General features: G+C 44.3%; 1 protein-coding gene across 2 annotated transcripts in view; it reads left to right on the top strand.

The window, feature by feature from the left end:
• The window catches only part of LOC117586809 (trichohyalin), a 44,123-nt gene that overhangs the window by 27,893 nt on the left and 3,573 nt on the right, over positions 1 to 12,657 (top strand). For both annotated transcript variants that reach the window (XM_034277083.1, XM_034277082.1), the window contains exons 2-5: positions 4,003 to 4,059; positions 11,833 to 12,053; positions 12,133 to 12,447; positions 12,504 to 12,615. In XM_034277083.1, the coding sequence (XP_034132974.1) occupies positions 12,002 to 12,053; positions 12,133 to 12,447; positions 12,504 to 12,615 (479 nt within the window). In that variant the 5' untranslated portion in view covers positions 4,003 to 4,059; positions 11,833 to 12,001. The remainder of the gene's footprint in view (positions 1 to 4,002; positions 4,060 to 11,832; positions 12,054 to 12,132; positions 12,448 to 12,503; positions 12,616 to 12,657) is intronic.

The following is a 12,657-nucleotide window of genomic DNA, read 5'->3' as shown; positions in this document are numbered from 1 at the left end:
ACCCGGCACCAAAACGGGCTAATTCAGACGATTAATTCGATAAGCTTGCAGCTGAAATCGGCAAACAGAGCGACAGACGACAGTTGGACAAACCTGCAGCAAATTGATTGAGCAGCCGATTGCCATAGAAGTCGCTGACTCTCCCAAGTTCCCCCCACAGCAAATTGCCCCGTCGGCTGGACAGGCACAAAGCACAACAAATTGTTCCAGTTTCCGAGGAGCCCAGATAAATCTATTGAGATATCGAGACTTGACTCGACTCCACTCGACTCGAGACTGCAGTCGCTGGAGGCAATCGCTGGACCGTTAAGCCCCCCACACGCCAGCTGAACGCTGCTTCTCAGAGTCTCGGAGTGTCTGTGGCACGATCTGGGTTGGGGTTCTGGTGTTCTCTGGAAGCCCATCTGTTGATGGAGGGCGGCATAATGGTTATGACAGGCTGTTTGGTGCCGGAACTGGCGAACAGGTTGAGGAGAGCCACGTTCTCCAGCTAACGGAGCCACATGAACTCTGCGCACAAAAGGTCACTGGAGGGAGGCTGGAGAGGCTAACGATGAAGTGAAAGATTCTTGAATCGAATCGTTGATCAGTTTTTTTTTTGGATAATGATCATGTAGTTAAGGCCTCATTACAAATCTCCTGCAGCCAGCCAAAGCAATCAAAATCAAAGTCTGCACGACTTTTTGTCGTTGTTGCTGGCCAGTTAAACGGCGTCAAGTGATCGATCTCCGGTCACTGCAAATGGCTAATGGCACAATCAATGCAAACTTGCGTAATTAGAGGCCCCGAGGAGCAGAGCAGAGCAGAGACAAGAGCCGCCAGATGGTCAATGGTCGCGCGGAAGCCAATTCGTACGTTTGTCAATCTGTCAAATTGTGTAAAATGCCAACAACAATAACAATAACAATAGCAATTATTGTAAGTTATTATTGTTAAAAGAAAACAAGTTTACTTGGCCACAAACTGCGGCATCTGAGTGAGGTAATGATAGAAACATTCGTCTCCAGTTGTACATACATACATGAGTACATCTACATTTGTACATAAACATGCAAACATACATGTGTACATACATCTACATCAACATGCATGGCCCTTAGTTGTGTATAGGCAAAAGTCGCTGCAGCTGCTGGCTGAGCTGCCGCGCTGTCGCTCACACTTAAGCGTGTATTGCAGTAGCTGGCACCAACACCAAAGCTCCGTTTTGGCTGCCGTACACGCACACAAACGCACAGCATGCCGACCACCTGAGATGTGACGTCATAATTTGGAATCGAAGTCACAGAGAAATTAGATTATGTTCACTTATGTTATTTGTAGGCCCGCTCTTACTTATTCGAAGATCTCGGTCTGAAACGGTCTGAAAAAGACGAGAACAACAAGAGAATTCTGTCGCTCGCTTCTTGCGTTCGTTTGCAAGTGTTTGTGTGTGTGTGTCTACCTCTTTGCACTATGGGGAATTTGTGGCAATTTTTGTGGCAAAAATGAATAACTTCCAAACAAAACAATATTTTTATTTCGTTTTTTGATATTAGTTCATATTAGTGAAAGGAAGCAATGCAATATTATATAGGAAATAGTTGAAAACTATAATTAAATAGAAAAATGAGCTTTGACCAGAAGAAGTGGTCAATCATTTCCCATAGTGCTTTGCCTGCATAGACGACATACATATAATTGAAACAAAAAAAAATGAAAGCAACTACAACAAAAAGACAGTGGCTGAGCGCCGAAGAGAGCTGCACGTGTTTCCATCATCTCTCAGCGCTTAACACAAAACACGAGAGCAACAAATATATGTATGTGTTCTGTTCTGTTCTGAGAGTGAGCGAGACAGACTTCAGCGTTTATCTCTGTCTTTTTCGAGAGAAGACAGCATGAACAAAATTGTTTGACCATCATTTACGAGCTCTAATATGTAAACATTTTATTTGTAAGCCCGCTCTTATTTGTATTTATTATTATATTATTATTATCTGCACTGGGGGCAAATACAAAAATTGTCTTTTAGTGGTCTTTTGGTCCAGCTTGCAGATTTTTGTGTAGTTAATTTACAAAAAGAAAATTGCCCCTGCATGTATTTATATTTAATGCACGGAAATTAGTTAGAAATTGCACTTACATGATAAATAGAATCTTTTGCAGATAAAATATCACCTAATTTTCGGGAATTTATGAACTGAACATCAATTGGTTTGTCGCACCAAAGCTTTTCACAAACTAAATGGCAGGCAGTGTCAGGTTGCTGTGTCAGATTTTCACTCATCGATTGTCATCGCGCCTTAACGAACACTGTTCTGTTGTTTGGATCCTGCTTTTCCTTGCACAACACTGTTTTATCCCGCCTTCTGCTAACTGTTTGAATGCTGCAGCCTGCAGCCCCGCTCCCGGGCAATGTAATGCATTTGTTTCTTGCTTATTTTTAGATCTTTTGAGAGCATTTGCACTTTGAAAGTTTTGCTGTAACTGCCTTGCACTTTGACATTTGTGCGATGAAGTTTTTCACTCACCTTTACGCAATTGTTGCTTTGTTTTACTATCGAGCAAAGTGGGGATAAAAGCTCCTTTTTGTTTTGTACCCTGACCGTTATGCAAATCGACTGAAAGAGATTGCAAACAGACAAAGTTGCAATTTAGATTGTCCTTTATGGAGTTGACAAAAGACAGCGAATTGGGTAACAAAATTGCGAGTAGACTCACTTTCTATTTGCAGTTTGTTGAGTGTTCAGTATACGGCGACGTCATGTTTGACTCCGCCTATCTAATCATAGCTCAGGTGACTGACTCCATATCTAAAGGGGAACAAAATAGCAACAAGATAGCAATCGCCATCGTCTTGATTAGTCCCAATTGACACAAATTATGAGACTGCGCCTACATTTGATTGTTCCACTCTCTGTTTTTTTTGTATCTTTCGTACAGACTACCATTTTGGGTTGAACGAATTGAAATTTATTGCCAAAAAGTTGAGCGGAATTTAATAAATTATCAATTGAACGCGGGGAGCAGCAGCGTTCTATCGTTCGCTTCGTTTTATTCACTCATATGCAAAATGGCAATTAAACGCAAAACTCGAAATTAAAAGCAGGAAGAGGTGGACCCACGGCTTCATTGGGGGGTACGGGATGGGGCAGGGTGGCAATCGGTGGCACATTTATTAATTCAATTTTTGTTTGCTTCACGACGGCGAGCATCCATCGTCATCCGTCACCCATCCGAGAGGAGAGAGCAACGTGAGTCTGCTCCGATTTCGATTTCCATTTCGATTCAAATTTAAATTCAAATCAACTTTTCAAAGCTGGCGGCAAATTTATGCAATATTTTCGTACAGACCTACGACTATATCGGGCTCTAGACTTCCTCTGTTCCCCCTGGCATGGCTCTGAAAAAATGCTAAATTTGTGCTAAAAAAAGAAAAAGACCTTCTCGGCAGAACATAATTATGGACTTTCAGTTTGCATAAGCAGAAACAACAAGGCTGAAACACTAGCCGAGGAGCCACAGCATCAACAAATATTTAGGTAAAACTCGCTAGGGGATAGAGGGGGAAGAGTCTGCCCCTCAGTTGGCCATCTCGTGCTCGTATATCTTCACAAATAAACATTTCCAGCTGACAGACATCCAAACAAAACAAAGGAACACAAAATGCAGCTTCTGGCAGGGGGAGCGAGGCTGGAATTATGAAAGATTCGACAGATCAAAGGGATGGAGAACTGGGGATGGACATTCTCAAGTGCAGTCGAGCCATTATTATTATTATTATTCTTACTGAATATGGGCCGCATTTCGCTGACGCCGTCTAGAGCTACTTTGCTGCAATTTTTATTCGCCTTTCAATATGTCAAAATGCTTTTTTCCGCGAATGGAAATTGAAATGGGTTTGCTCTTTGTGCACCAATTAAATACAATGTTGATGGCCAGACCATAAAAATGCTTTGGAAAATGCGTGTTCCTTTCTAATGCTAATAATTCAATGATTTTTGCCTATTTTTTCTTTTGCAGTTCTTTCTACTCAAATTTCAACTTGTTAACGGACACTCGAAGGCATCTTTCAAATAGGTAAGTAAATCCGCATTAAAATATGCAAATGCGCCGCCATTGCTGTGAGGTATAACCAATCCAATCCATTGCCTTGTCAATTATTACTTTCGGGTTTTTCCAGACTTTTCTCGGAATAAATTTCCACTTAAAAAATATAATAAAATACTGTAATAAAAGTGTGCATAAATTTCGCAACGTTATCGGCTGCATTTCGTTGCTGCAGTTCATTTTGCTAATGCAATTTGAGCGGCAGGGCAGGGCAGGGCAGAGGCACAGCTGCCGGAACCAACAGCCACACAATTGTGGCTGCCACTGGCAGTCACAGTCCCCACAGCCCTTGGCTTTGTGGCTTGTCAATATTTGCCGCACATTTTGCGCAATGCCAAGCGGCGATTTTGGTTTTCATCTTTTAGGTTTCCGTCTCCAACTCCAGCTCGCTTCTCCCGTCTTTCCGTTGCCTCGTGTACGGTTTTCATTTACACTTATTTATATTTATTTCCTCACTTTGCACCACTACCTTCGCGACGCCTTGGGAAAGCGCTTAGCCCAAAACCCAAGCGGGTATTTATGTCCATTCTTTTGTGGCATTATCGTCCGTGTGCATTTTTTATTGCACTGCCAGCCACAGTCACTGCTATAAGTGAAGCGATAAGGTGACTATGCCAAAGTGGACATTTTTCCTGGGAATGGTGTGGCATATAAATGAATAACTGAATAAACACTGGGACTGGGGGACTGGGACTGCGACCAGGCTACACGTGGCGAATGCGTAATAAATTTCAGGCGTCAGGGGATGGCCTTAACGCCACAATTTGCTTAATGTCCGATACAAATGTTGATAGTTGGCCAATATTTGAACAATTTGTTTCAACGCAGTCACTTACCAACAGATAAATGTATGTGTGTCGAGCGGCAGGGGAGATTTTGGTAATTCTCAGTAAGTCTTGACTGCACTTGGCTGCATGGCTAATTGAATGAGTCAATGGAGTAGACCGCTACATTCGCTTGCCAGATGATTCAGTGGCATCTCTGAGCGTCACGACTTAGTCACGGTAGATTTTCGCGTCTTATTTCATCGCAGATCGTTGCCAATTTGCATGTCATTTGTTCTGTCACAGATTTTGAGTTGTTTTTGACCATTTGTGGATTTGTGGATTTTTTTGGATTGGCGAGGAACTTCATTTGATTTGAGGGATATCGGCTTTGATTTGTGATTTTGTTTGCCTTGACATTTGGTGGTGGAAAATTTAAATATAGATTAAAAATTGCCAAATGCGGCACTCGCGGAGAGTGTTGAGAATCAGCAGCATTCCCATTAGTAGGCACTAATGCCACGACCACACCACGTACTAAATGCCAGACTTTGCATAGCCGTAAAGTCAACAAATCGTAGGATAAAAGGAGTGAGGGAACAGCAGCAGCAGCCACAGCAGCTGGTGTGGTCTGCACCGAGTGGGAGTGAGAGTCGAGGCTGGAGTGTCAGTCCCTTGTCCGTTGGCTATAAATTACATACGAACGGAAATCATTTTCCATGCATGTCCTGTAGCGCGTAGGTTCAATGCACCAAATCAGGAATGCCCAGCGCTGGAGGTGTAGGGGAACAAACGGCAGCCAATTGTGAATGAAAATGTTTTGTTTGTGTCTGTGGAATCTGAAGCGGATATTCAACATTGCAGCAGCAGTAAGAGGAGAGATGTCCTGTCCTGTCCTGTCCTGCCATTGTCAGTTCTGCGTATACGTGATGTGTTGAATATTTTCCGGACTCCGGACTAAGAATATTTCATTTCATAATGCGATTATGCGCACTCCCCCCAAACATATTTTGCAGCACAAGCACAAAAACCCCGAGACGAAGCAACAAATTTTCAGCCTGTAAATGATTTCGGAGCCAAGTCATGTAGGGAGGGGAGGGTACGGCACGGCAGAGTGCGGTCAACAAACAAGATAAAAACTTTTGATTTATCGTTGACACGAACAACGAGAATAGAAAGAACAAGGAATGGAACAAGGGGGCCACAAAACAGGAGCAGAGCCCAAAATTTCGTACACAAATGCGTGCGGTGCGTCGATAATGGAAGCCTGAAAGGCGCCTGCACTTCAAGCAAATTAGCCAGGAACAAAGAGCACTGTGTGTCGAGCAACATCCATGGTCCCTGGTCCCTGGTCCCATGGTCAAGTGTGTGTCGCCGACACGCGCCGACAAATTTGTGGTCCAGCGCAGAAACTGCAAACAAACATTAAATGTCCAGCGCCCGCTCAACTTCAGCCTCAGAGCACCCAGCAGCAGCACCCCAAATGACAGTGAGAGATGCTGGACGAGATGCTCCTCCAGGCAAACAATGGCCAGCAAAATGGTCAACTTGCCTTGGCCAAAACAATTTGTATCCCTGCCCGTCTCGTCCCTCAGAAAACATGAGACCAGCAATACGAAAAACAAAGTATCGCACAATTTGTTTGCTTTTTCACGCTTAATTTTCACAAATATTTGCTTTTTTGTTGCTTTTGTGGTAGTTGTGCAAGTTTTGAACTTGAAAAAAAAAGTGAATAGAAAATATTTCCGTGGCTGGAAACGCAACACAAAAATTTAATTCATGTGACAGTTTTATGTCAATGAAAACGACACACAAAAGTCAGACGGTCAGACAGATATATTGCTATATTTAACTCGGCAAAAAATGAATATAGAAAACAACAAAAAATACCGAACTATTTACATAGATGGCAAAGGGAATGCGAAGATCGCGCTGACAGAGTTTACATCATCGCTGGGAAACACACACAAACACTCGAAGAAAATTAATGACTGTCTCAAATATATTTCCAGCATTTTCTGGCATATAAAATGGAGATTATACTGATATTTATTCATTATTTCTTTTCTCAAATATTTTATGTAAACTCTCGCCAGTCACGTGCTTTTTTTCCAGTGTAATGCGACGACTGATACTGATAGATCGACTGAGGCGCCCCTAGAGCAAATAGTGCGGCATAAATTTAAGCTGCATGACATCACTTCACTTCATTCAGTCACAGTCACAGTCACAGTTCCAGTTGTGGTGGCTGCTAGCTGATGGGTCTCAAGTAATGTTTGTACGTGTTATAGATGCTGACGTAGCCGCAGGCGCCTGCGCCCAGTGCAAAATCAGCCTCGTTTCGCATACAAAAGGCAAATCCCCCGACAGTTTATTTGGTCGATGACGTTGTCGTTGTCTCATACAGTTTGAAAATGCACAGAGACAGACAGACAGACAGACATTTGGTAGATAGCTTGGAGCCGGGGTACGTGCTGCGTTTCAAAGTCAGGCCTGAGCCTCAAGTGATGGCTGCAGCAGATACCCCGAACCCGTACCCGTACCCGTACCCTTGCTCATACGAATGTGAATGGAGTGGGACGGGTTATGTCATAACTTTTGGGGTAGGACTGAGACGGAGACACAGTGCCAGTGCCTGTGTCTGTGCCTCCTCAGCTGAGCAGGTAGAAGTGATTGATGTGTGATTTTTGAGGTATCCAAATTGCAGTTGAGTTGATTTGTGATTTGTGATGCCTGCGGCATGAGTTCTGATGAATTGCCAGTGGCTGCTCTTCCATGAATCACATAATCCCGAACCGAATTTATGGCACTTTTTTTTGGCAGAGCAAAAGCGCTTTGGAGAATGCTTTGTGCCTCGGGGTGGGATGTGCTTAATTTTTAGTGCGGTCACTTTATATGGCCCGTTTTCAATGCCACACCCAAAAGAACTAATCAACAATCTACAGTCTCAGGCTCAGTCGCAGGAGAGAGAGAGCAGCAAAAACCATTTAAAAATCATCTAAACTCATTAAAAAAGTTTTCGGACGAAACTGTAAATGAATTTCAACTTTTGAAACTTTAAATGCACTCGAATTCAATTAAAAACTGCTGCCTCATGGCTTCGCCATGCGTATACTTGATATTTCGCATACGCCATGCGTCTCATGGGGCACACACTCCACTATCCACTCACCGCCATGACTTGTCCGCAGCTAAATGACTTTCACTTTTCCACCTGCGACGAGCAGGAAGCAAGACTGGCAGCATATCACAGGATAGTGTGTGTGTGTGTGTGGCAAGTCCAAGAATGAATGAATTGAAAGGAAGAAAGGCAGGAAGGAGCAGTGCGCGGCATATCAAGAAAACTCCAGTCAAAAGGCATGATAGATGCGATGATAGCTACGTGTTGGCGGCTGGCTCTTCTTGGCAAGATTCCGCACAGGTGAACCATGAAAGTGCAACCAATTGGAAGGAGAAGGAGAGCTGCCATTGAGCCAGCTGTAAAAACGTTTCTCGGCCACTTTGAAATGCTCCAAGGAGATGCAGGAGAAGTCGAGTAGCAATTGGCTGACTGATTGCCGCCGGGAATCTTGGTACAAAGTTGCGTATAAATTATATTGCCACACTCTGTGATTTGCCACATGAAATGCGCGAAAGTGCAATTTATAGCCGCCATTTGTGGGGCTACGGCTACAGCTTCTGCTCTTACCCTGGCTCTTGTGTGTGTTTTTTGCTCTTAAACTATTTCATTTTGGTTCGGGCTGCGACTGCATATAATGCTCGTAAATCAATGAAATGCGCATAAATTAATTAGGCGAAAAAACAGGCCAAGTATGTTGTCTCTATAAATGTTTCAACTTCCTCGAGCTTCATCCATAAACATGCACACAAATGGATGTACAGATACGTCATACGTTTACCTTTAATTAAAGCACAGAAACTGGTATTTAGTCAACAATTTGTGCCATCGATTTGGCCCGTTGGTTTATTTGAAATTATGCAAATTCCTATTTGTTTTGCTGGCAACTTAATTATGCCAAGAACGGGTTAATTTTCTACGGCGAGTTCCTCATAATTGATTTGCGTACAGCAACTCCCCCAACAAACGCACAGAACTCTGTCAAGATTAATGCCCACAATTTGTCCACTTCCCGAATGGAGATTCTACTAGGTTTGGCAGCTGGTTTGCATTGAACCCAAATGTGAAGAGGTTAAGTCCAAAAGATGTTTGCCATTGTTGGAAGCCATTCAACTTTTGCTTTTAACTCGTGTTCGATTGGGGGCATTTGATTGATGGATCCATGACTATACTTGGTCGTTGAATGAACGATTGATTTGTGTGTGTGTGTGGGTGTGTGTGGGTGTTGTGTGTGGCTGATGATCTGCTGAAGAGATCTCAATTAGGGAGGAAGTTTCCTCGTTCTTGGCTGATAATTACACATCATATATCACATAAACACTTCTGGGTGCTCCATAATTTATGTTTCTTCCCAGGCAGGCAGCACACAAATAGCAGCTAATAAATGTAAATTGAGCTCCCCCATTGAGGAGGAAATCCCCCCGTCCCTGGCAGACTCCCCAGGCAACGTTTATCAAAACATTTTTGAAGCGGGTCACACGTGCGTTTTCCCATCCGTGCCCCGATGTGTCGCTGCTTTGATGGTCTTAGCTTTAACCTCCAACTGTTTTGGGCAAGGTTATGATACAAAAAAAAAGGTTCTGGGCGCCTGCCTGCCATTCTGTGAGATTGCCTGATTGCCAGAGCTTCAGCTTTAAAAAAAAGTTGTTACCTCTTTTGGCATTAAGCCTCTTGGTTCTTTTTTTTTTTGGGTTCCCATTTGATTGATTTGCCGCGTGTCAGTGTGTGTGGCTTTTTCAAGTTTCTCTGGAACTTGTTGAGAAATCCAATTAAAAACAAATTCTAAACTGCAAACGTTGCGTGGATGCTGTAATAGAGAGCCAAAGCCAGACTCAGAGTCGGACGCAGATAGCAGGCCCAACCCCAGCATCAGTTCCAAGTTCAAGATCAAGGCCAGTCAGCCAGCTGTGTGCGTGTGTTCCATTCACAAGTCGTCTCATGGTCCATGCATGATTGTGTCACAAATGCCATTTGAATGTCGTCGTCTGCTCGCTCTCCCACAGAGAACTGCATCCAAAGTGGGCCATAAATCAGTCAAATATCGCCCACACCCCTTGCCCCTTTTTAGTGTGCGTGTGGGGGTGATGTGGCGTCTCTCTCTTTCATTTTTTTTCTCGTTTTTATTAGCCACTCAAACAAATGTCAAGTTGTAATGGACGAACGTCGGCGCCGCCGATGAAGGTCTATCGCTTGACGAGTTCCCGTCATCATCACCAGTACGGCGGGGTTAGAGCTAACACAGCCAGGCTGCCAGAGCGAGCGAGCAAGTAAACAAATAAGCAAACAAACAATCAAACACTAAGACAGACGGGGGAGACGACAATTACAACTATTGGGCCTTGCCAAGATCGGTAGCAGCAGCAGCAACAGCAGCCCATAATGAATGTCAAGACGTCATCGTTGAGGAATTTGTTGTCTGTTGTTGTCGGCCAAGAGCAGCCCAAAGGCACAAGCCAGCCAGCAAGCCCCACCCGAATCGACCCGGCTAAAGCCAGCGTGTCTGGTAAAGCCGTCAAGCGAGTTGCTGTCGTGGTGGCCCGCAGCAAACAGCCGGCTTGTGTTTACTTCTTTAACTCCAAAGAGTTCTCCCCCCTGTTCCCTCTCCCGTCTTTTAATTTGTTTTGTCTTTGCGGTGCCTGCATTATTTTTACAGAAATTATATATGATTAGTCGCGGGCATACGTGTGTCTATCTGTGGATGGGTTGAGTTGGGAGCCACGCGCTCTAATGGCTCAATTAAAATGACACAATCAAGCCAACACATACAACGAGTTTGTCCAGAGACCAGTTTGTTTGTTAAGTGCACGTGCTGACTGCCTTTTGTCATGCATTTTTCATGAATTTCAGTTTAAGTTTAAGGGGCAAAATGTCGGCATAAATTATGGATTATCTTCAGATAAATGCATGTATCAATTATACTTTCACTTAACGCTGGGAAAAGTCTCTGCAAAATGCCACAACGGATTGCTAGACTCTTAATTGTTGCACAGCTCTGATTTAAACTTGTGTAAATTCTGCATCCGATGTCATTCCCAAGTTGCGACCTGGGAAATCCTTTATCCTTTCTCGACTGCCCTCCCACACAGCGCACACACGTTGTGCTTCCTTGTGACTGTTTTCTACATGGCTACAATAAACGTAAATGCAATGATAAAGTGTGCTTGAAAAGATAACAATTTATATAATCGAATGAATGGCAAAACAACAGAGTTTGTGTACATTTAGTGTCAATGCAGCTAAGAATAACCCACTTCCCAACCCATAAACCCCCCCCAGACAACCTCCGAGAGTAAAAACAGTTTTGCGGATTAACCCACGCCACTCGAAGTCATTTGTTGGGCCAAAGTGGGTCACTGCAATGCACACACACTGGGCAGACAGTAGCACACTCTTGTGGGCAGTGTGTCAACAAATTGAAAATAGAATGCAACAACGAGAGGCATCAGTGGCAGTGGCAGACGGACGGATCTCTCACTCACCTGACAAGGTGGTTAAAGTTATGAAAGTGCTAATTGAAATTCTACACAAAAGCCAAAGCAAATGAGCCACTGACAAGGCAGCGAAGCGACGAAGCCGACGCTTGACCAGTTTCTGGCGTATGAATGAAATGAAAACGAAGTCGAGATGACCAATAAATAAAATAAATCTGTTCAAATATATTATATCGCTTTGCTCAATTTGTCTTCTTGGCAAGAAGTGTGGAGGCGTTCGCAGGTCGCCCATCCATCAGCGGAAACACTTGTTAAGAGGCCTCTCTGATAAATATTTGCATAATCTAAGAGCAACAACCACAAGAAGTTATGATAAGCAGACGAGTTGAGAGATTAACGAATGCCCATTTTGCTTGTTTCCATCTTTCAGCCCCTCATCCGGTTGTGCGATGTAAAGAGCAACCAGCAAGGAGAAGCCAAGCCAAGCCAAACCACCAACCAACCAACCAACCACCAGCCATCATCCACCAGAGATTCTTCCACGAAACGCAGTGCCATCAACGGGAGAAAAAAAAGACCATCAACGAGCAGGAATCACGATGAGTGGCAGCCATAGAATGTTGTGCTGTCAAGTATTTATCTTAGTTTTATGTGAGTAATTCGCTGCACATGCGGCATGCGGCATGGGGCATGGGGCATGATTTATTGAGCATCTCGTTATCTCACGCAGTTGCACACACAATCCGGGCGGAGTTCCATGCAAGCGGAGCCAGCGCTGCGGTCAGCTTCGATGGCCCCTCGCCGGTGCCGCCTCTGGGTGCACTCGCTCCAACACCGAGACCCAACAGACGCCGCATGTACGCCATGTGTCCGCCGCAGTTCCAGCGCGTGGGCACCGACTGCTACTCGCTGGTGAGCCAGCGCAGCAGCTGGCTGGAGGCGCACTTCTTCTGCAAGGACAAGAACGCCAATCTGGCCGAGCCCCTGAAGTACGCTGACCGCAAGCTGAGGGCATTCCTGCAGAAGGAGGATGCCCACACAGGAGGTGAGTGCGGGGCAGTTCACAAACAATTAGCAGATGATAACAACTTGTATGTTTAGATCACGAACCGGTGTGGATTGGAGCCACCTTCGATCACCGCAATCATCTCTGGCAGTGGAGCATGAGTGGCCGGAATTTGACCTACGATTCGTTCAGCGAAATGGATCCCACGTAAGTCAATCGCTCCTTAAGATGCTCTGTCCTTTCCTTCTT

The sequence above is a fragment of the Drosophila guanche genome, unplaced genomic scaffold, assembly GCF_900245975.1.
Source record: "Drosophila guanche unplaced genomic scaffold, DGUA_6, whole genome shotgun sequence".
Lineage (NCBI taxonomy): Eukaryota > Metazoa > Arthropoda > Insecta > Diptera > Drosophilidae > Drosophila > Drosophila guanche.
Note: the sequence above shows the minus strand (reverse complement) of the source record. Positions and strands in the feature narration are given on the sequence as shown.